Here is a 24,865-nt window from a genome sequence, read left to right as displayed (position 1 = left end):
AATAATGTGCATTTCTTACTATTACTGTCTATGTGTATTGGTAAACTGCATGTTCAAATCAGCATATCCTTAAAACTCATACAGCTTAGTGATAACCACTCGGATCTCTAACTCTCTAGTTTAAGTGCATTTATGCATGAACTTTTGACCTAAAACCAAGGACAGCATGAGTTTATCTAGTGATTTTTACAAAGTGGTGCTGATTCCTTGTTTGTGAGGCAGCTCCACATTTGAATGAAATGATCCAAAGTGTTTTCAGCTGCAGTGCCAATCTTTGGGAAGCACAAGGTCCTAATGGCTCTTCATCAGAGTCAGTATCATCAGTCCTACCATGTTTTTCATAAGAAACGATGGTGCAAATTTCATTCTGATAATATTTTTTTCATATTTATGGTCACAGGTATTATAGAAGAGTTGTATTTGGTTGATTTTAGGGTTTAACGCATGAAAAGAGTAAGAGGTGTTGATTACTTTCCAGATTTTGGAAAGACTTAAGAAACTGACCCTGATCATTTGTCTTACTGCTGAAATTTTGTGGCCGAGAGCCAGGGTTTGCATTTCTACATTATAAACCTGTTAAGATAGGTGAAATTGCATTACTGCAAACAACAAACAACAGTACAAATCAAAAATTATTGCAAACATTTCCTGGCTGGCAATGTTTTTTTGTACATACAAGATACAAGCAAAAGTAGTTCTTTTGTGATTCTAGCAATTTAAAATAGAGCTTATATACCTTATGCAGGGGAAAATAAAAGAACAGAAATTCTAGCTGAAGGGCCAAATACTACCTTCATTTCCTCTAAAATATATTAAAACAATTTTATTTCTGTGTAAGAGCCAAAGTGAAGCTTTAAAAAATGAATTTATTACATTTTATTGCAGTGTTTTGATAGTTTTATTATTTTGCCTGCATATAACCTCAACAAAGTGAATAATGAACCCTGCTGTATCTGAAGTCTTGTCCTTCATGCTTTGTCTCACATACGATTCCCTTTTCTTATAGCTGTTTTATTAATCAGATTAGTTCTTGTCATCTTTGCAATTTACACAACAAGAAATCAATAATTAATTACGGATAGGTAAAGCAATGCCTCACTGATTGCCTGAAATGTCCAAGACTTAAAACAACTGGGAATAGTTACATAGCTGTTTCTCACTTGAATAGATTTGGCAAGTAATTAGCATTATCTCTCCCTTATCGTGTGTTTCTTCACAGCTAAAATCAAGGGATGAGAGGTAAAATTATGGTACAAGATCTGTGATTAGAAGATGATAACGATGCACACCAAAAAAGCATTTGGAAAAGAGAAAACTGGCCAAGGCCATCTGAGATATTTTGAAAGAAAAAAATTGGGTGGTACTCAGAAGAATATAGTACTCCATGCACCACAATGCTGAGAGAAAAACAGGGAGAGAAAGTATTGTAGATTATTTTGAGGTAGAACACTGACAGTAGGAGAATAATGGCTTTGCTCTCAGAGAAGCTGAGATGGAGGCTGGGAGGTATATGTCTCATTTCAAAAAAAATGAGTTTAACCACCAATTCTGAAAATGTCACTTCAAAGAGCCTACAGAAAACTTAATAATCCTCAGCGAGTGCCAGACAGTTTTGCTGTGGTTAATGACTGTCTGACTAGGAGCCTCTTTAAGTCTGATGCTGCCCTAAATACGTATTTCAGTATGTATTTGTCTTTCAGCATCTTAAGCAATTAAACTTCTGCCATGTCTGGGACACAGAAATGGTAATTTATAAGTTAAAGCCATTTGTACCCTGAAATTCAGAGTAAAAAGAAGGGAAGTGCTGAGGTCAACCCACTGCACAACAAAGGAGACTGAAGCACTGCGTGTGTCTCACACTGCTCTGCTGGCTGGGGAGCGGCGTGGCAGCTCCCAGCATCAGGCACTGGCAGAGGCCACTGCTCCAGTGCTCCTGCCCAGCCTGGCCCTGCCACTGTGGCTGCTTCTCTTGGCTCAAGTGATGGCGCTGCTTCCACAGTGCTCTCGGCGGGTCTTGGTCCTCTGCCCTCAGTTATGTTTGTGCAAGGGAGGAGTGGGTGGCCTTTCTCCCAGGTGGCACAGCAATGGGTGTCGTACTCCCCACAGAAACTTTAGCTAGTGAGCAACTGGCTTCATCATCACAAAAGGCATGGGAAGCAAACTGTATTTTCCTTTAACCATCTCAGCTATATAGTCATACTGTGAGCAGTTCTTTTATCCAAATCATTGCAATATTTTTAAATCCACCAAACTTGATGAATTTCTATTTTAAGTAATTTTCTGGCTTTCATAAGCTGTGGGAATGAGACTCTAAGCACAAATACTAAAATCCTGAAATTACGATGAGCTTCAGTGCTTCAGGTCTTTGCTTTGTGTCCACTGATTTTGAGGGCCTGGCTCGTACTGCTTTGGGAGAGGAGGGGAAACAGAACAAACAGAGTCAGTGTTCCCTTTGAAACTACTGAAATTACTCCAGAATGAAGGATTTAACCCAAACAGCAACTGCTGATGTGTAAACTGGGAGAACACCAGGATCTTCCAGGCTCTATCCCTACTCCTCTCTTGAACAACTTACCCTATGACTTTGGAAGCAAAAGATAAAATCCTAAGAGTAAAAATGTCACTATACTGCTTAGAAATGTAGTATAACTGATGGCAGTAAAATAACATTTATTCACAATACATCATAAAGCAGATCAATGCCCAGGAATTATTTTCTGGTTTTGAGTTTTCCTGGAAACAGTACAAACAAATTCAGAAAGAACATTCCTTTCAGAAATCTTTTACTGATAATAGCATTTGGCACTGTGAATTCAAAGAAAAAATGAAAGAACACCTTTGTTTTCAAATTAGTTAGTTTTTCTAAAACTGATTGTTCTTCAAGAGTGTTTCTAGAGCTTCTGAAGTCTCTTCCAAAGTAAAGATGCTTCAAGTACAAAGGCAGGGGCTTTTTTAGAGAGCAGCTGACTCCCCATCTCTCCTTCAGTAGCTGACATTTCCTTGTCACCTGCTCTGGTGGAGCAGGTGTGTTTGGGGGGTTGGTAAGGCTCTGCTGCCATGAGAGGGAAGAGAAGTCAGGGAGAGAAGTCAGGTTTGCTATCTCTGTTGAGAAGCACTGGGAGATGTATTTATTCTTCCTCTTGTATTGAAAGAAAATAATATAATCCCAGGTTGTAAAGCCTAATAATAAGGAAGGGTGGTTGTTGGTGAACATTTAAACTGAATTATTTCAAAAATCCCATTTAAGAACTACATGAGATACATACGTGGATCACCCCAACCTTGTGGTTATTTTAGATTTCCCACTACAGTCAAATCGCACACATAATTTTCATATGCCAATGTATGTAGATTATTTGATCCAGTTCTAATTTCTGTTATGTCTTATTAGCACCGTGACAACAAATTTCCAGTGAAGAATTGCCCTGACCTGTGTAAGTCTGATGAGCCTTGACTTAATTCACATCAGATTAATCGTTTACACTAGACAGTGTCACTTTGGTGCACACCAGTCAGGATGTTTCATTTAACCTGACAGCAGTGCTTCAGCTTGCAAAGGAAGCAACACCAGGAACTCAGGGCAGTGTCTGTCTAAGTTTTAAAGTGAATAGATCCTATGTTACATACTTACAGGCACTTTGCCTTATTGCTGTATCACCTACTGCTAACACCATGGTTGGTCTAGTTACTGATTCCTGCAAGAGGTTGCCTATCAAAACTTCCTATTTCTACAGCTTACAACCATTACAGAAGCAGTTAATAATATCCTGGAACCAGTAAAAAGCTGGCTTACAGATAAGGAAGTAGGATGGCAAAGCAAGTCTGGTCCTGTGTGATGCAAGTCATCTGTAAAATGTCTATTAAATCAAGTCACAAGAGGATCAGACTTGAAGCAATGCTGGAGCAGTTGTAAACTTGAGGGAGGCAGCACACAATATTTTCTGTAGTTTTTCAGGTTTTTAGATCTTTTGTTCCAGGATTTGTTGCATTTTTGTCTTTAGTAGGTTTTTTTCTTTGCCAGAAGTTGTTCTTGTGTTGCTGACCATGTTAGGACATCTGTGGCCAGAAGTCAGGGCAGAGTGTGCTCTTCAGCACTGAAAAATACTGATTTCCATGCAGACATCGTACAGTTTTTCTGGACCACTCAGGGCTTTTCATGTCAGTGTCTCCCCAGCAGCTGATCAGAATAGTCAGTCAGAGCGTAGAGCTTGTTTTCATTTTGACTGTGTGCTTATTAGCGTATGAGCCATGAGGAGTTTCTCCCTGAGTGGATGCCCTGAGGCCATTCCAGGCTAGGCACCAGACCATCCCTGTCTCCACCACCCATTCCTTGGCCACCTCATTCCTCTGTCCTCTGTGAGTTCTTCAGGCAGGAGCTCTGGTTCCCTATTGGGTCAACATGGTGTCAGTTCCCATCAGGGCTTAATTTCATTCAGACCTCACAATGTTACAGTACTACAAGTGAGAAAATGGTGTGTCTGATACCATCCAGCTCTGCAAATCATCACCTCAAATCAAAAACTCAGCTACCAGAGAGTTCTCAAAATTTTAAATTCTTACAAACACAATAGAAAACCAGGGGTGTTGCCCCTACATTTTAAACATAAAAGTAATACCAAGAAAAGAAAGAAAAAACCAAGTTAGATTTTCATGTGACACATGCAATAGGTGTTTGGCACAGTAAGTTTAGAGACCCTGACAAAATAATTATTTTCACGTGGGTTTGATGAAAATTACTTATTTTCAAAATGACTTAAAGTTGATCAGGAAGACAAAGAACATGTCCAAACCTCAAGCCCAGTAGAAGGTGATCAGTGAGACTACAATATCACTTTATTTTCTACAGTCATCATTCAACTCCCGTAACAAATTTAATCCATACAGCTTTCCCAAGAAGACACCATCAGAAACATGTCACTGCCCATCAAGCTTTAACATTTGGACTTTATCAAGTATTATTGAGGGATAGTAGATATAGTCATTATAGTCAAAATATAGACAAATGCCTGGTGGAAGATACCTTGGAAGAGATGATAAGGATATATAATGGTATGTCTCTGTTCTCGTTGCTCTCTGTCCTCCTGTAGTATGCACTTGCCACCTCTTAATTAATTACTGCCAGTTAACAAATGCACTCAATCTTTAACAGAATTGCATTGAATTTCTCTCCAGTTTGTCAGATCCTTTTGTCTTAGTCTTCTTCTCCTAGATCACATTTGGGGCTGTTAAATTGGTTTCTTAAATTGAGTCTCACATGCCATGCTCTTGAGTTAGCTTCCTTCTCTGAAGGGCACTGCTATGTACTGGACCTTTAAGTACCCAAATCAATTTAATTATATTTCATTATAAGCAGTAGACCTGAAACAAACTAATGAAAGCAGCCATCGTGTCAGGTGGTATTTATCTTGCCATTAAATTGAAAATACCCCCTTTAGGCTCTTAAAAATTAGTTTCAATATTTAACACTAATAGCTTTTGTAACTGTTGGTGGGGATAGTTTTAATAAACTTGTTACAAACTGTTTACCTTTACAAGGAAAGAAGCTTGTTTCTTGTGGCAGAACAGAGCTAAAAATAGATAACTTAAAAGTATTAGGGTTCTGAAAATACTGTGAGGTCTGAGCGCTGCCCACAATCTGTTTGAAAACCCCATGAAGGTCATCATACAATGATAGCAGTATGCCTTGTTTAGTCAAGAGCAATGCCAAGTCACCACACAGCTTGTGTTAGAGTTTATTGTTTGCCTCGCTTGTTTTATTGAGCCGATTTGGCTTGCAAACTTGAGAGTTTCTGGCAGAATTTATTTGAAGACCTCATTATAAGCACCACTGTCAGCAGAGAGAAAAACAGAAATTTTTGCAGGGAAGAAAAGAAGGAAAAACATCCGCTGTGCAGAAGAACCAGCATCCCAAATGCAGCTCCCTTGCTGCTGAGGCACCTTGCAGGGCTGTTCCTCAGGAAGCAGTGTTGCCAAAGCACTTGGTGATATTCTGCAGAACAAAAGTGGTGACATGTGCGGGTCCTGTAGAGTCCGTGGGGCAGTGCAGGTACTGAGGATTTATTTCATCCTTTTCCTGTGAGAACAAGGCTGCAGGTATTAATGTAAAAATACAGATGGAATAGACAACAGAAAGAAAGGTTTAGGGGAAGATTCACGTAACTTTTTCTTGAATCACATGCCAGGGTTTTACTTGAGGGAAGCAAGAGTGCGAAAGGAGAGTATACCTGGCCACAGATATATCAAGATCCACAAACCTGGAAGTGTTTTTAACCTGTGCTTTGTGAGCATGGCTGATGTCTCCTCCTCTTGCAGGCAGAGGGTAATAAATAGACTACTCCTTTTATCAGAACTAAAGTCTGTCCTCTTCTTCCTCCTCTGCAGTCTGTTTAAAAGAAAGTAAATGATCAGAAAACTACAACAGAGTGAAATATAGAGAGTCCCCTTTCTGATAAGAATTCTGACCCTGGAGAAGGAAAAAGAAGGAAACCATTTTTCTTTAGCAGAATAAAGACATGGGCTTCTCACATGCTTGCTCCTTCAGTTTTATAATAGAGAAATCACCACACAAGTTATTATGAACTAGAAATACAAAAGTAATACTAAGTATGTTCCTTGTATTCTTGATGCTTGGATAAGATTATTGGAATTAAGCTATTCATTTTAACTATAGTTATAAACTATTCTGTCTTCTTTAAAAATACATGTATTTTCTGTATGTGTACGTATTGTATATAGTACATATACGGAAAAGTTCCTAATAGTTTCCAATTTGATTTTAAAAGTTGGGGCTTTACAGATGTTTTTCTTGCACTCTCATGGATTCTCCCTCTAGCTTGGAGGACAAGGTTTGCATAGAAACTGCTTTTTGGAGACTGGATATAGATTGGAAAGACTGGATATAGAAAATTTTGGTTTTAAGCAGGTGTCCTAAACAAGAGTGATCTCTCAGTGGACAAACAGTCACCATTGATTGTGTGGAAAGTCCTGACTATACTGTAAAAGCCTAGCCCAGATTTCAGTCTTCTCTATTTTCCTTTTTGAAATTGCGATTGAGATACACACACGTTTGTACAAATGCATTATGTGAGGAGCACAGACATTCAGAATCTGTAGTTAGGTGTCACCTCTGTCTGTCATAATTTACCTACAGCATTTCCCTCTACAACAAATATGAGCATCTCTTTTCCTCCTGCTGTGTCACACTCTTGCTGAGTTCTCTTTCTTAATAGTTAAGTGGAAAGGGGATTTTCAAGCCATTTTCGCTTGCAATTCTGAGAGCCAGGTGCCCGTGGTTTCTGCAGATGGAACAAAGTCAGAGAGATGCCTTGAGCAAAGGTAGAGCATGGGACGGGTTGGCATTCAGCACTGTGTGTCTGCAGTAGCTGAGGTGTATGGGGTGCTAATATTCTTCACTACGCCAACAGTGAATTGTTCTGCTGTAAGCAGTAGGAAAATTCTGTTTCATAGTAACATGTTATCGTGTTTATTTTTTTATTCAGCATTTCATTGCAAAACTTGTTTAGCACCATGCTAGGTGCTTGATTCAATTTGCACTGAGCCCAACAGAAAGCAGGCATTTCTAAAACTGTGTGAGACTGGGAAAACTCAGTGTTACTGAGGTAGATTTAACATTAAGTAGCAATAAAGACAGTTGCAATCTATGAATACTGAAGGCATTTGAAATGCTGTCATTTAATAAGAACACTAGGAAAAGTCAGTTCATTCTCCTATGATAGTTTCACACTCTAATGTCTTTTAAAAAAATATGCAGTACATTATTTTGGATTATTGCATTATATTATGGTGCAGAAATAAAATGTGAATTATTCAAACGCCTTTTTTTTTCTGAATTAGCAGTTTCTAGTATTACTGTGGGTTTGAGGATTTGGTTTTGGTTTTTGGTTTTGTTTTCTTAAATACATCACCATTAACACAGTTTCAACTAGAAGGAATAGAATTTCTTTCTGTACACCCTGGAGAAAACTGCAACAAGGAAAATTGCATTGATTCTTTTTCCCTCATGTGTGAAAAAATGGGCAGTTAGTATAACTAAACCAAATGGATATCCAGTCTGGTAATCCTGGAGCTTCCCTATCTACTTACTCCAAAACTTCCTTATAAAATGGAAGTGATTTCAAGCCAGAATGCCAATTGCAATGTGAAAATAGAGGCATGGAAAAAGATGGAACTATTAAACAAATAGCATAAAAGTTGTTAAGAGTTTGAGTCCTTCTGAAATATGTTATTTTACAGAAGTTTCTACATTTTATTTTTTCTTCTGTCAGTAGTCAGCACATGGTATCCTGCAACACTAAGAGTATTTGCCACCCAGTGGCAGGGAGAAGACAGTAGCCTGCTTGTGAATCCGTAGTGAAAGTACTGGAGGAAAATCCTCTGTACTTCAGATGGGAACCTGTATGGTCATAGTTGCACTCAGTGTTGTCCCAATGTTTGGTGTTGCAGGATGGATGGTCACAGTATCACTTTGTAGCCTCATCTTCAACGATAGAAAGGGATCGGCAAAGGCCGTACTCCTCGTCCCGCACGCCCTCCATCTCTCCCGTGCGCATGTCGCCCAACAACCGCTCAGGTAAGGACCGCCTCGCCGGACAGCAGTGAAAACAGGTAACCCATCACTGTCCAAAGTAAACAATAAACACGCGGAGGAATAAGGACACCGCGCACCGGACCAATGTGATCAAGCGAATGCCATTTATTACACACCTCACACAGTTTATATAGGGTTAAGGCTACGTTCTATTGGCTAAATTGAACCTCACACCATCTAACTGCAAATCCCCATTGGTTATAGTTCACATCTCACAAGTCCAGTGTTTTGGTGAAATCATCCTGACTGTTTTCAGGAACATCTCCGGTATCCTGTGGGAAACCTGAGGAGTTCTCATGAGAAACTTCTGGGGAGTTTCTAAGAACTCCTAGGGAGTGATTTCTTGTTTACCAGTCAACAGCAGCTGTGGCCTTGATTATTCTTAGCTGCTTTCAGTCTCACAGGGTCTATATAGATCTGAATTGCTCACCTTAGATTTTTCTGTACCAACAGCTGTCCTTTTCCTTTAAGCCATCTCACTGACACCTGCACTTGTTGCTAACACTAGTGGAAGGGTACAAAGTATATTCTTGACTCTTATTTAAATTCTCTATTCAAAACAGGATTTTTTTTTTTACTAGCACCTTGTAAGGCTTTACAGCAGAAGGAATATTCCTGAACATTTTCTTATGAATTTTCATGAAGTGTTTTCAGGATTACCTGACTACATCTCAGAGCAATGGTGTCCATTAGTAGCACGAGGAAATTCTGTAGCTCACTTTGCTAGTCATGAAAGCCACTGAGTTGTTTATGACCGTTTTGCACACTTAAGAGAAGTTGAAGCATCCACCTTACTTTTCTATCAGCTTCTATTCTGGATATGTGTGCATATACTTGCATATGTACATGTATGCTACAGGTCTTCATGTAAAATTGATGGCATATTTACACCAACAATTATCAATTCTGTATGATCTACACAATTAATTAATGTAAGTATCCAAACTTATGCCATAGCATAAATTAATGTTTCTATTCAGAAATCAGGTAATCCTCACCTCAGCTTATTCTAAGGTAGAACATACCTTGATGAGTAAAGCCATTCCTGGTGAAAAACTTTTAACATAAACAGAGTGTAACTGTGAGTCTTTCAGTGTGCTTTTTGCTACTTGTTCAAACAAATGTTGTCTTTCCAAAGGTACACCAAGAGTTTAGGATTAAAATTGCCCAAACTTATTGCCATTAGCATTGTGCCATAGTTTAGGTTTTAAGAAAATTGTTTTGTTAATTGTCTAGAAGCTGCATCTTAGTCCTGCAGAACAACCACAGAAGAGATATGAAAATGTAGCCAGAAGTACAGTGAGAGCTGCTATCCTGTTTTCAAAATTCGTCATTACACAAGTCTGTGAGGGGTTGCTATTCCATTTTTTCCTCTCCAGAATCTCGTTTTGACTTGTAAGTGCAAGCTACTTGAAATGCCTGGCCTGACATCTTAGTTCTGTCTCTTGCCAGAACTGTCTCCTCACTTCTGTTACACTTAATTTTTGGATGAAATTTTACTGCCATCACCAGTTATCATAAGACTGGAAAAGGACAAATAATAGTGGCTGGTTATGAAGGAAGAAGAGCCCATATCATTATATACTGGTCATCTCAGTGTCATTCTAGAAAAGGGCTGGAACAAATAATCACAACCTGAGCATCTCAAAGGTAGTATGAACATAAGATACTACTTAACTCTGGAAGTATCTATTTTTAAATAGTAATATAAGTTGCTATGTGTCTGGTAGTGTCCATATCAAGTAAAAATGTTGATTCAATACCATTTGTACTTAGTAAATTCACCTGAATTCCTGCTACGGCATAGTTAAAGCACTTTGTTGAAAGAATAGTCAGTAAATACAATCTCCTGTAATTAGTAAGACTCTTCCACAAAACGTTTTTGTAGGTAAGCTAGTGAAAGCCAGCAAACAGTTCAGAAAATGTCATGTGTGATAAATACAAAACTGACTGAAAACCATTCATGAAGAAAGGGTATTCCATATTGTCAAAATGGAAAAATGCTTTGCTTGGAGGTTTGCCTGGTCCAGTACTCCTCAGTGGTTTCCATAATGACCCAGATAATATGGAAAAGATACCTATTAGCTCTGTGGGTGACATAAACCTGGGAGAAACTCTTGTTCTTTGAAGGGCATTATTGAAATTCAGACTAATCCTGAGAAACTGGAGATAATGTTCAAAGGGGGGGGAAAGATCCAATCCTTTACAAATAAAAGAAAATATCTGGCTAGATGAAAGTTCTATAGAAATGATTTATGGATTTTTGTCAGTTGCACACATGAATTGGAATATGGAGAAATCAGGATATGAGAATTCACTGAATGGACTATAATTGTTTAACTCAAGTAAAAGAGGTTGTGGGGGTCACCCTTTCTTGGGGTAATGTAGATTGGCTTAGCAGCGGTCGAGGAGGCAGAGACACTCAGGCTGCAGTGTGATCAGAAGGCTCACCGAAGACAAAAGACTTTATTTTTAGTAACAGCTTCACTTTTATCTACTCCTACATATAACACGCCAGTACACTATTGGTCAGTAGTTCACTTAACATACATGGAGAGATTCTACTGGTTACAAGGCATCCACATTATACAGGTGCCTCTCTGGTCCTTAAGGATGCATTCATCAATCACCTCGGACCTTAAGAGATCCACACACACACTGTCAACCCCACAAGAGGTGAGATGGGGACAGTGGGAAGAGGTACACACCAAGTATTCAAGCACATAAGAGCCAACTGTGAAGAGGAATGGCATGATTGTTTTTCTATTTCCACAGCAGACAAATGGAAATAAAGAGCAGCAAGGAGTCAGGCTAGACATCAGGGAACATTTCCTAACAGTGGGGAAAGAAAGCACTGGAACAGACTGCTTGGAGCAGTTATGTGATCTCTGTCATTGGAGATCTTTAGTTTAGGATTAAAATCTGTCAAGAATTATTTTGGTATACTGGATCCTACCTTGGGCTTAAAGAGTTGAAGTAAATGAACTCACGACATCCCATCCATGCCTAGGACTTGGTAATAACAGTTGAGTAGCAACTCGGTATCTGTGCCCTTTAATAATAAGAGCAGAAAACCATGATACCAGTTTCCAGGCTAGTATCAACCAGTGATTTTATGTTTGCTTCCAGTAAAACTTCCTGAAAAAGAGCACTTCTGCATTTTAATGCTTTCCAACAAGTAGTTGTCCTCCCATGGGCAGAGAGATAATTCCCACAGGAAAAAGAGAGAGATGGTTTTGTCTATATCAGTCAGTTTTGTTCAAAACACTAGAGTGTTTAAAATCATTACCAGAGTGTGTGAGACAAAAATGTGTCCCTCTGTGAGCAGCTTTTTCAAGGTTTGCATTCTTGTTTGTTTCCTATTAGACACTAGCTGCCATTAGCTGATTTGGTAGTTTAATGCCATGTTTCTTTATATCTGTTGGATTATCAGCTTTAGATTTACATTACTATTGACAAACAGTTTAAAAGCAATCCCCGGCTCTAAAGACCTCATAAAAAACATCTCATGCATTTGCTCTGTAAATTCAGAGACCAGGGCCAGCACAACCAATTGATGCAGAATTCAACAGCACTGCTCCTTAGTGAAGGACAAGTGCTTCGCTGTTCCTTAACTAGAAACTGTAACAGAGTTGAGAGATGCTGAAAGATGCCATTCACTGTCAAGCTTTGCAAATGAGTTTGTCTTAAATTTTTAAATCTTTTTTCCTTCTTTTTAAACAAATACATTGTTACTGCTTTTGAGATTCCTCTGATGTAAGAAATATCTGTGTGGAGACAGGGGAGTGTATGGAAGTAAGCACCAGCCCTTGAGTTATTTCTATGCCTCTGTGCTGTCACAAGGCTCTGGGGGACTCTCCCACTCACCCTGTACTCCTTCTCTTGCCCTCCACAACAGGGAAAGTGCTCTCTATCTATCAGCACCTAAATATATTGAAGTCAGTTTTGAAAGCCATTATTTTTTTCTGTCACATTTTTCCTATTCATAAGCATCACAAGCTCAAAGGCTTCATGGTCAGGGCCACTGATCAGCTTCACATTCTCCAGGGCATGAGACTCGAGTATAAAATGCAGTTCACTTCCTGTCACCTCTACTTTCCTCCTTTTAGCTGTACCATAAGTAGAGGTGATGAAGGATATAATTAAAAATAGCTTAAAGTAGCAGTTGTTTTAATGGCAGTTGTTCATATATAGATATTTAAAGACAGACATTATTTGAGTTACCTGAAAGTGTTAGGCATTCCTTGCTATATGATTTCTGTGAAAAAACACCTTTCTTTGCTTTTCTTTGTCATCAGAAAAATTTAATTGGTTTATTTATTTTTAAGAGAAAAGCAAAGAAACCATTTTATAAGGGTTTTCCCACACAGTTGAAGTTAACAATCTTTTCAATGGAGATAAGTAACCATTTTGAGGAGAAAATGGAAGCGCCTATACCAGAAAATTTAGAGAAATTAAGGAAATTTAAAAAAGCAAAAGGAGAAAAAATATCTTACAGTACTTTTTTCATAATAATCATCTTAGATGTTGGACGTTAGTGAAAAAAATAAAACATTCAGAGAGAAAATTATGTTTGCAGTTGGTTGTCCAATGAACACATTTGCCTTGCACTTGAAATAACAGCACCTTTTTTTTTCCTCCATAAAGTTGGAAGTGTTTCCTCAACCAGCTTCATATTAGAATGCTAACAGATATAAACTCTACTAAAATGTTTGCTCTAAAGTTAAACACTACATTCAGTCCTATATGGTTGAAAAAAAGGAAATCCATTTTTGTCATCCAGCAAGTGCCCCAGCCTCACCTCGGGAAATGATCAGCCTAAAAGAAAGAAAAACAGACTATGAATCAACTGGAACCAACGCAACTTACCATGGAAATAAAGGAGAACACACTTCTAGGAAAGACACCATGACAGGTGAGATTGTGCTTGCATAACACGTATAAAAATCATCTGTGACAGACCGCTGATTTTATAGGCTTGGCAGGTTTACTGTACTGTGGAAAAGAGTCAACCTGCTTCGTTGATTCCAAAGTTTTAGCCATCTTTCGAAATACACCTGTAGATATATTTGAATGAATAGAATGCTATGTGAAAGTTATATGTAAAGACCATGTTTCTTCACAGAAGAAAGACTCTAAACCCATTTACTTATCTTTTTCAGTTGTACTTTTGTTTTCATTTTAGAGGGAAGTTAGTTGATCACTTTGAATTTACTGGTATAGTTGAGCATGTGCAGTGATCCCTGACATTTGTGTTTTGCAGGGAATGGCTTTCTGGGATAGATTAGCTTATTTTGCGTTGCAGTCACTCCTAGGAAATTTGTGCCTGTTTGTAAAGTCTATCCATGTTGCTTTCTCAGCTGGGCTGATTTAAATGCAGTAATGTTTTCTGTATGTTGTGGCATCTGTTGCAGGTTTCATTGAAGGCTTCTCTTCCCTGGTGAGCTTGCTAACCTGTTAGAATTTCAGTAATTAGAAAATTTTGACCACTTTGCCCAGTGCTGTCCCTCTTCATGAATTCTCTTGCAAAATACATGTTGGTCTCCATCACCATTGCACAAGGCTTATATAACCATTATTGAACATTTTGTTACATTTATTACAGTGCTGAGCATCATGGTGTCCTCCTAATGCTGCCTCAGGGCAAGCGAAAAAGTCACAGTGAGGAGTCACTGCACTTTCTGAATGCCTGTTACCTTCTCTCATTCCCTCTGTGGAGGTCTTGCTCAGAGGCAGAATGCGTTGTCTTTGTGTTCCTTGGCTCACTGGGGACACCAGGAATATGCTGACTCAGGGTCAAACCATCCATAGTAGCCTCCAAGACTGTATTCAGGAGATGAAGATACTCCTACTGCAGCTGCTGTGTCATATGTGATTGTGTAAGCAAAACCTAAAGGCCAGCCTTGGAATTTGTCTGAAAATGCAATATGGAACAGTAATTAGCATCAAAGTGAAAATCTGAAGAAAGGAATGACAGTTAAGAGCTTCTGGCAAACGCAGGAATTAGGAGTGTCCTGAATGGCTTCTGCAGGGTACTACGGGAGAGTGCAGCAGACTCAGTCAAGGTACTGCATTTTATGTATCTGTAATGTTTTGAGTGTGCCACAGTCGCTGCTAAAAGTAGTTCTCTAAAACACTTGAGTGGTCCTGACTTGGCTGAATGTGAAGAACAGAACTGCAGGTCTTTCAGCCATTTGTCAAGGACCTATGAAGGGCAGATCTCAGGAATAAGAACATCAGGCTGAAAAGAAAAAGATAGAAACATTAGTATTTTGTTCTGGCTGTATCTCCAAATTTAGACTTGCAAGTTATATCAGAAGGTTCACCAAAAAACAGTGTCTCTCTGTTGAATATTTGTGTTTCCTTGCAGATAGTCTTGTCTCCCCACACATGTTAAAAAAATGAGCTTTTCATTTTCCCCACCTCTCCATTTTTTTACTGTAGTGTTTTTCTTCTCCCATTCCTGTTTCCCTTGTTTCCTTTCTCTTGCAATATAATTTGCAGATTGTGAGGTTTCTACTGCCTCAGCAACCTTTGCTCCACTGTGATTTTTGCATTGCGTTTTCCTTTAGTATCACCCTGTATTTTGTCCGTTTCTATTGGCTGTTTGGGTGGGCTTTCAGTGAGGAAACACGTGAAACTCTCAGCGTCATGCTCAGCTATCAACTCTCTTTCCAGCTACTGAGTTAAGTGAAAGAAAAAAGAAAAGCAAATTCAAATTAAAGGTGTAATAATATTTCACAGTCTAACATGACCAGTGTACAAATAAACACAGAATGAACAAACTTTCTCTCTCTTTCAGATCACGAAACCTCTCCTCGTTTGGTCTAAGCTCAAATAAAGCACCGTTTTAAGAACAAAAGAAAATGACAGAAGGAGTCTTGCTCAACAACATTTAACAAGGCATTTGTGTAACTTAATTGTAGCTCATTAAATAATAAATATTTGATTAAAAACCAATATAAAATCAGCATTTGTGTTTTTGTGAGACATTTTGACTTTACTTGAATGGCCTTACATAAGTTCATGTAGCAAGTTCATTGCAGTGCCAGTGTTTCCCTTTGTGCATCAGACAGTGCATTGCAGCTGATACATCCATTTAGGAGGGACTTAGATGAATGGTTTTGCAGGTTCCACCTGAAAATACACGTATTTTGATCTGGGCTTCTATTTTTGTGCCAAGCTGATGTATTACACAAAGCTTTCTTTGACTACTTTGGATTTACACAGAATGCAGAGCTGGACCTGGAGGCCCAATTTATCCATGACTGTTTCCATGCTCTTCTGCAAAGCTCCTCTCAGTTTATAGTTCAAAAATTTTATGACCTCTTGGCTGGGACTGAAATGGAGGGGTTTTGATGGATTTTCAAAGCAGAAATGTTGGCTTCCTCCCGTTGTGGGGAGTTGTCAGGAAGCCTCTGGGAAACATGGAGAATCTATGAAGTAAACAGTTTGGCTGAAGATGATAACTTATATTGATTTCACAAGGTTAGCTAAAGAACTAGAGGCACAATATCAAAGTTGTCATTGCCCTCTTCACAGGTTTATGATGCCTTTTATATTTACTGTCCACATTCTCCTCTCTGTAGAAAATAATAACCAATAATAAAATTTTGTCACCTAAAGTATATTTTTAAGACAAAACCTATTATATTCCATTTAAAAACCCAGGAACTATATGTGCATGTGATAATCAAATTTATACCATGGTGTTTTCTTAAAGAACAGGGAAGATAAGGTTCCTATACACTGTCATGGGACTCCTTCTTTGAAGTTTCTTTTACTGTCTCAATTCCCTCAGTGAATTAATATGTGCATCATGGTCTGCATGCTGCATCTTCACTTCCAGATGCAGAAAAATCTTTTGATTAGTTTATCTTTCTTTTGGTTGTAAAGAATCAGTCATTAATACTTACATTATTTAAACTTAGTGGCAAATCCCTGCACATTCAGAACACAAACAACTATCATCAGGTGTTAAAATATATACAGGTGCTCAGGCTAGTTGAGCTTATTATTACTTTAAGAAACTATAATACACTTTAGTCTTTTCTCATGCCCTTACCTCACCTTTCACTGTGGAGGAAGGTGCCAGTGACAGCAACAGTTAATGATCTCTGTTACCTGAGATATGTGAGTCACAGAAGCATTTTTCTTGAAATACATTTTATAAAATGGACACCTGCTGCTTATAGCACAAAAAGCAGGTTACACAGTACCAGAAGAGGATGACTACCTGTCCAGCTGAGCTTTCCCATCTTATTATCAGTTTGTGTTTCTGAGGACAAAAGGGTAGCATCCTGTTATTTCCAAGTGTCTGTAAATGTGTTCAGAATAAGTACTCAGAAGACCTGAAAGCTGAATGTTCATGTCCATGAATCAAGTAACTGGGACATAGGAGGATGATTTTGGTCAGTGATATTTTTTTCACATAAACCACTGAGTAACATAATTTTCAAAGCTGTTGTCAGCTTTAAAGAAGACTGCTGTGAGGAACTATATGACTTTTTTTAACAAATACCACCTTGAAAACTGAACAGGGGGAAGAAATAAAGGTATTTTTCTGTAAGGTTCTTTATGCAATGCAACCACAAAATGCTGCAGGTTGATAATAGTACTTATTTTAAAACTCACAATTTTTCCTCAGAAAAGGTATCTCTTCAGTACTATCATAAGATGTTTAAATATTGCATAAAATATACACATAACTGTCACACTGATCACTCCTTGATTAATTTCAGCTACAGTTCTCACATCTCTACAAGGAAGAGTAGTTGCAGGAAAATCTCCATCTCTCACTCCTTTTACTCTTTACCCTTCTCTTGCTGTGCTTTAAAAGAGAAAATTATTTCATTAATCGCTGTTTCTGTCTGGTTTACAATTTTATTATTATGGTACATATACAATATTAACAGGAAAAATCTGATACTAAGCACACAGTATCTGTCCATTCCTCTAGCTCATTTCTCTCTCTTTTATATTTGCCCTTTGCTTTTGGATGGCAAGAGTCGACTGCTCACTGAAGCATGGCAGAGCGGGAATGGAGTTCCCAGGAATGCTGTCTGTGTTCAGGAGTGGGTACTGGAGCAGGGCTGCATGCTATGCTGGCAGCTACATTGCTTCACTTACATTTCCTCCAGAAACAGGATTATCTCAGCCTCCAAGCTAGCCTAAGCCAAGATTTCTTACTCTTGAACTCTTGGAATTTGTTTTCAAGCATTTTATGTCTTGTTGGTTTTATTACACTGAGGAAAGAATACTGCCTTGTTTTGGGTTGGGTTATTTGCATTTTAAACTGGTGACTTTGTATCCACATCACTGCAGTGAAATCAGCAGCACAGAGCTGGGAGCTATTTTCATAAGCTGATACTATCTATTTATCATCACAGAATATGTGATCTGGGAGACCGTAAATCTTCCATCTGGTGTGTGACATTTGTGAGCATATCAGTGCAAATATCACAGTAGTGCACTGGACAGCTCTGCACCAAGTCTGAACTATTTTTGGTTTTAGGATAGTGATGGCTATTAGAGGCACATATATACCATATGCCGTTCTGTATCTCTGTATGGAAAGGTCATGACCCTCCTCTTAAGTCTCTCTGATTGCCTGGAGGAACAACAAAGAAGTTAGTATGTGTCCAGTTTGCTATTTTTCATCTGATTCCTCATACAGATGTTGCACCTTATACCAGTCTTTTACTCTTGACACCAAACAACTACAAACAATATTGCCCTGTCTGGACTGAATATGTTAAGTCATGTCTGACTAGAAATTTGCATGCCTGAAACTTCAAACGCACTTATCTTGCTATTTATCTACATGAAAACAAAATTATTACAAGAAGTTCTTCCCCCATCTATGACACTGAATGTCACTTCCATTTTTTTCAAGAACTAGGACTTCACAATGTGGATAACTGAAACACTGGGTATCTTTAGATCTTGAGAAGAGGAAATCTTTGTGTAACTCAAATTCTAGCACTTTGTGGGGCGAGGAAGAAAATCAGAAAAACAGCATAAAAAAGATTATATGAAGGAAATATCTGGCAATTGTACTACTTAGAGTCGTGCTGTCATGAGATTCACCAGAAAGAGCAACGCTGGTGTGCACTCCGAATACCAAAGGCTGCCATCGGGAGGGTATTTTCAAGCGCTAAAGCAGAAGCTGCAACTGGGACACAAAAAACCCCACTGAAATAACAGTGTAGTCTCACACATCACTCAGGTGAAACAAGGTAAACTGAACAGCAAGACCCTCTGCAGCTGACTCCTGGGCACTAACAAGTACAACCAAACTACTCAAGCAGTACTTCCCATCATTTACACTTGTTTCCAGCTGTTACAACCTGTTAGCACACAGGTGCAATTAAGAGTATCTACCCCTGCAGAAGACCCAACATCTGTTACTAGAGTTTGTATTCTTCCCACCTTTAAGAAAAAGGTCATGCTACACTTGGAGACCTCCAGAGCTCCTCTCTTATTTCCTGCACAGGACTGTGCACATTCTTAGTAATTGCATCCAGCTCTTCAAGAGATAAGTTTTTTCACTCCTATCAGCTAATGATTATGAAGTGAAAAATCTCTTTCCAGATGTTAGATCGCTCCACCATATAAGCCTTGTCTTTATCCTGATTTTACAAACATGCTGGAGATCTTTAAGAACACTGTCTGAGATCTGTAAAGCAGCAACATGGAGCAGTGCCTCAAACTGACAAAATTTATACCCTCAACATGGACCCCATGGCAGATGTGAAGATCAGAAGTGGCATATTGCAGTCAGGTTTGCCTGAAGGCCATGCCATTCCTTTCTCCAGAAAGGGTGCGGTGGCAGGGGCAAAGGTAGAGGCAGTTTGACATGCAGGGTCCATGCTAGCACATTGCCAAAGAAAGACACACTGCTTATGCCTTCAGTAACTCTGATACTTCTTAGTGATGTGACAAGCATGGATCCCATGTCCAGGTTTCAGCTCTGATGCTCAGTCCTCATCCTCAGAGGTGCCTCCAGGTTTTATGCCATTGCAGAGACCTAAGAGAAGTCACAAGCAACATGTTTCAGTTCCAGTGATGACTTTGATTGACAACTACTCAATTTTTGCTTTCTGGCCTGTGCTTTTGTAGTAGGAGTCCTCATGACAGCATCCAATCACTGGTTATGATGTCTGGAAAATTAATGCATAAAAAGTGTGCAGGAGCTACACAAAATGGTATTCATGGTCTTTCAAATATGAGAAATAACTGCAGTCTTTTGAGTCCTACCAGCAAACTAAGCTTCAGCTAGAGAGCTAAATTACAGGGATCAGTGGAGTCAGCTTTGCAAGGAAAATCCATAGCTTTTTGTGGAGGTTTTTTGGCGGACAGTGTGGGAAATACATTTTTGCAAGACTGTATGTTATTATCTTCTTTCTCTTTAGAATTACTTCTGATTTCAAACTCATATCTCCGTTTTGTTAGTGCATTTCAGTTGTAGGACATCTGAGAAGAAAGTGTCAGCAGTGACAGTAGTCATGGATTTGAGACTATCTTGGCAAGACCTCTTCAGTATAACTACATATTACTTTTTTGCATAACTTGTTTTTCACTTGCATTTAATCACTTTTAGCATGAATAATTTTGAGATGTAGCAAAGTCACTACTATGTTAACTAATTAATAATAATCCACATCGTCAAACTGAAGTGAAAGAACTGAAGTGTTTCTTAATCTCAGTATTTACAATTGCTGCCTGTTTGGTGTATGTGTGGTATAGAATCCCATCTATAACCTGAAATATATTTCAGCTGTATGTGAAATTATTTTGTTGATTTATATATGAAGCATGCAGGATTGGTATGAACATGACATAAAGCCTGTTACCCATCATGTATACCAAGGACATGTATGTACACCAAAGCAAAGATGATGACTGTTTAGTGGGAGGAAGAGAAAACAGAAGGCTGCAGTTGCTTTTATAAAGACTTTGGTGTGTGGGAATCAGGCACTGTATGATGTATTTAATGAAGCCATAAGAATTCACTTTGAGACTAAAAAGGTATGATTGGTAAACCTCCTTTTTCCTTCCTTTTTTCTCTCCCTAGCTCAAAACACTGGAATCTCAACTTTGTACAGGAATTCGTACGGTGCACCTGCTGAAGATATCAAACATAACCAGGTAAGGACAGAGATTAAAACATTACTGTTCCAGGTAGCAAAAGACTGGTGCAACATCTTATATGGAAATGTCTACAAATATCACAAATTACAAAATATCTCATATGAACAAGTTCCTTCCAGTAAATTTTTTCTCCTATATCCAAATTAAACACCTGTGTTTGAATACATGAAATTAAATGGAGGTCCTGAAGGTCCTGTACACTTTGATAGCAGTACTAGAATTAGAAATCAGTCATTACACTCACTTGTGCAGTTCTGATATTGGGCCCAACCTTATAAGATCACTTGTGAGACTGTTAAAGGTAGTGAACTTGAGCAATCTTTTGTACTGTGTACATAGAGAACAATACAGACATGTTTTGAACAAACAGTGCAGAGTTTAGGCCACAGTGGTGCAAGTGTTCCTGTTGCCTTGGAGGATTACTAACTCTTGCAGGGTCAGCAGGACCTTCAAAGTCTTCTGACATCAGTGTCTGAGCATCAGTATTCCCAGGGACGACTCTGTGAGGATTGACAGGCTACATCATTTTGCAACCGCGAAGTCTCCCCAAAATTATAGAGGTGGCATAAAGTGATAGTCTTCTAAGATAGTCAGCATGTGTTCAGACATTTTAGATTTTAGTAAAGTCCCAGGTATAAAAACAGATTTGCTAGGACTGTCTGAAAAACAAATGGCAACCGTAGGTTAGGAGACCATCTGAGATGAGTTTTTTTCTGCTTATCATAAACCTTTCATCTTCAAGACTGCTAGCTGGAATGTACCAACATCACAAGATTGTCAACGTGAAGTGTTGAGGAGGTGGTGAGAAGATGGTTGTGCTTAACAGTAGCACAAGAACCCATTTCAGGGCACTTTGCTTGAAATTTTCTCATGTCAGTGTCATGAAGACTGTAAATGGTTCTTAAGGATACAGTGTTTCCTGCCCCCCTAAATCTCACTTCTGTCAAAGGCAGCCACAAAATGTTTAGCATCTTTGGAATGTATATTGCTTCCATTCAAATTCTTCAAGGCTCAGTTTTGGTTAGCAATATTTGCTTTATACAGCTGAAAGTTATACACAGATCACAGTTAGGAAAGTAACTACATGAACTGCTACATGAACTACTTTTGACATAAAGCAGCATCTTTAACAGCAATGATATTAAATAATAAATTTGATAATATTTGATAATAATAAGAAAATAAAATGACAAGACAGATCTGTGGAATTAATCCACTACCAAGCAATACCTTGAGCAGATGTTAAAATAATTCACAGCTTTGTATTTCAAGCGTGATAAACACAAGTAAGATTTCCTCCTCCCATCCTGTTGCCCACACTAAGTTGTATCTACAAGCTGTGGGTGTTACTGTCTTTCAGGTTTCAACACAGCCAGTTCCACAGGAGCCCAGCAGAAAAGATTATGAACCATATCAGCCATTTCAGAATTCAACAAGAAATTATGACGAGTCCTTCTTTGAGGACCAAGTGCATCATCGTCCACCTGCAAGTGAATACAACATGCACCTGGGACTAAAGTCAACTGGCAACTACGTCGACTTCTATTCAGCTGCTCGTCCCTATAGTGAACTTAACTATGAAACAAGCCACTATCCAGCCTCTCCCGACTCCTGGGTTTGAGACTTGGGCAGATTCAAAAGCTCCAGGAACTGTGCATGTGCATGCATACCACAAGACATTTTTTTCCTGCAAATTTAGTTTGTTAAAGCCTGTTCCATAGGAAGGCACAGATAACCAGTATGGAAAAAAATAAGCGATTTTTTTTAGAAGGCTAAAAGATATGAAAGCTAAACCTGGGAGTAATTAGAAAGAAATATATATATACATATATATATTTTACAGTGTGGGGCAACTTTACTGTTGGCCTGTAGAGTCTAAAGTTCAGTGCTGTATATTGAATGTGGCTGAAGGAAGGAGGAAGAACATGGCAGTGGATGTGGGTCAAGAGCTAAGCACAAGTTACTGAGCAGCGTACATACTTTATGGGGAACAGCTTCTCACACTTTGTTTAATATCCTCATTCATTGTGAATCTAGGCTTCAAGTTGCATTTGGGGTTTCCTCTGTACAGCAAGATGTTTCTTGCCTTTTGTTAATGCATTGTTGTAAAGTATTTGATGTACATTACAGATAAAAAAAAGGTGCATTGTGTATATTACACCAATGCCACAGTGTTTCTTCATCTATGGTTCTAAATATTGCTTCAATTTCAAATTTTGAAAGATGTATGAATTTCCAGGTTTTTTTTCTTTTCCCCGGTGCGTTTTAACAAAAAAAAAATCAAAAAAAAATCAAAAAAACAACAAGGAATATTTAGCAGTATTGTTTGTTCTGATATGTGAATTTGTTTGTGGCAACTAAAAAAAAAGGCATTCAGCAGTTTCTGACAATTAACATTCATCATTCCACACTCCTTGTCAACGAAGTGCTTTTTCACTGCCTAAAATTTTAGATGTAGATATTTGAAATAGATTTTTTTCATTTATACCAGTTTTCTTTATGATGATACAGTGTTAAAAGAAAATAAATTACAATTGATCTGTCATCCATATTTGCTAAGAATGTCTATTTCCAAGAATCTACCATACAAATACACATTCTTACTTGTGTGTGTCCACGTATGCATAGTATTCTGTGTGTGTGTATTTGAGTGTGTGTTTGTGTGGCGTAAGACTTCTTTCCATCCAGTGTTCTACTTGTTAAGCTTCAATTTTTGTTTAATTTTCAGTTCTTTTAAACAGTGGAAACTCCAGTATGTGCTTTCCCTTACTCGCTTCCGTAACCATTGGTAGCAATTCAACATTGTTTGGCCACAAGCTCACAAAAGAGGGGGTAACCGAGTTCTTTTCGCCAACACCATCACCCCTAGGAGCCATTTCCATTAAATTAACATCTCTTGATCTTCTGTTGAAGAAATTTCATTACTCTTCAGCCACCAACCAGTAAGTACTCAAGTAAGGCAGAGTTTGATCTTACCATCACCCCAAGGGAATGGAAAACAAAGACCCAACAGACTTAAATCTGGACTTGTCAAACTCTTTAGACTACAAAAGGGTCCAATTCCTGAACCATTAGGACAATCATTTATTTCAACCCATACCAAAAAGAAAATCCCACACCCAGAACACATTCTTCAAATACAGAAATAAAGACCATTTCTGTGCATTTAAAGTAAAATTTAAAAAATGTAAGGGACAGAGAATTTTTTTTTTTTATTTAAAAAGAAAATAAAAGCTATCTAGGCCAGAAGAACCGCCATATTCATTTTAGATCTTGTGATTTTTGGAAGGCAAGAAAAGAATCAAGCCTTTCTTAATTTCTGTGATTGAGGCAACAGTTCAGCATTCAGTTTTCAGAGCATAAGACCCACCACAAGTGGAGTAGTTTTAAATTGCTTAAATTGCAAGTAAGGAATTTCTTTTAGGTTGCAAACATTTCTGTGATTTGTCATTGTAATAGTCTTAACATCACCTGGCACGCTTCTGGCTGTGCACAGGGGGAGAAGTCTCTCACTCTCTAGGACGCAGCCCAAGTAGTTCATGCAGGCGGGTATTGTGATGTAGGATTGGTTTCTCAGTAATCTAGGACTAGAGTTTAATCTTTTTGGCAGCTTTTCCCAGTGTACGATATGTAACCTTTGCTCTTTGTAGTAAACGGGAGAAAAAAATCGCATGCAAAAAAATTTTTAAAAAATTTAAGAAGGGTGGGTGGGAGGGGCACAGTGGGCCAGATGTATAGTGAGGTAGATAAAAATACTATTCATAGTTTTGGACACAGGTTGTTTATATTTTATTTATTACATTGATTTTAATAAGTGACATTTGCAGTCCTCTTTTGAACAAAGCACAGTTTCAGTATAAAAACTTTTTTTTAATAAAGAATGTCACTCGCAACTGGAAGTCCTTCTTGACTGCCTGATAAACATCAGGCTGCTGCAGTTCTCCAGGTGCAGGTTTGCCAGCGGGCCAAAGGGATGTGTCGTTCTGTTTGAAGTTCTTAGGACAAGAGGTTATTGTAAGGTGAATTCTTCAAACTACTGAAATGCCCACATTGCCCTCTTTCAGCTCCTCTTAGGAATTACTTGGAGTCAAATGTTGACCATTG

At 38.5% G+C, this 24,865-nt stretch overlaps 1 protein-coding gene across 6 annotated transcripts in view; it reads left to right on the top strand.

Annotated features, from left to right (window-relative positions):
* The window catches only part of CTNND2 (catenin delta 2), a 636,240-nt gene extending 612,930 nt beyond the window's left edge, over window positions 1-23,310 (top strand). For 4 of the 6 annotated variants that reach the window (XM_071553703.1, XM_071553697.1, XM_071553696.1 and 1 more), the window contains 4 exons: window positions 8,464-8,590; window positions 13,392-13,523; window positions 20,685-20,758; window positions 22,122-23,310. In XM_071553703.1, the coding sequence (XP_071409804.1) occupies window positions 8,464-8,590; window positions 13,392-13,523; window positions 20,685-20,758; window positions 22,122-22,382 (594 nt within the window). In that variant the 3' untranslated portion in view covers window positions 22,383-23,310. Of the gene's footprint in view, window positions 1-8,463; window positions 8,591-13,391; window positions 13,524-14,213; window positions 14,294-20,684; window positions 20,759-22,121 lie in introns of those variants that run through there. The other 2 variants (XM_071553698.1, XM_071553702.1) reach the window with 2 other exon arrangements.
* The last annotated feature ends 1,555 nt before the right edge of the window (window positions 23,311-24,865 follow it).

The sequence above is a fragment of the Pithys albifrons genome, chromosome 4 (assembly GCF_047495875.1).
Source record: "Pithys albifrons albifrons isolate INPA30051 chromosome 4, PitAlb_v1, whole genome shotgun sequence".
Lineage (NCBI taxonomy): Eukaryota > Metazoa > Chordata > Aves > Passeriformes > Thamnophilidae > Pithys > Pithys albifrons.
The sequence above is the reverse complement of the archived record's forward strand: the minus strand, read 5'-3'. Positions and strand labels throughout refer to the sequence as shown.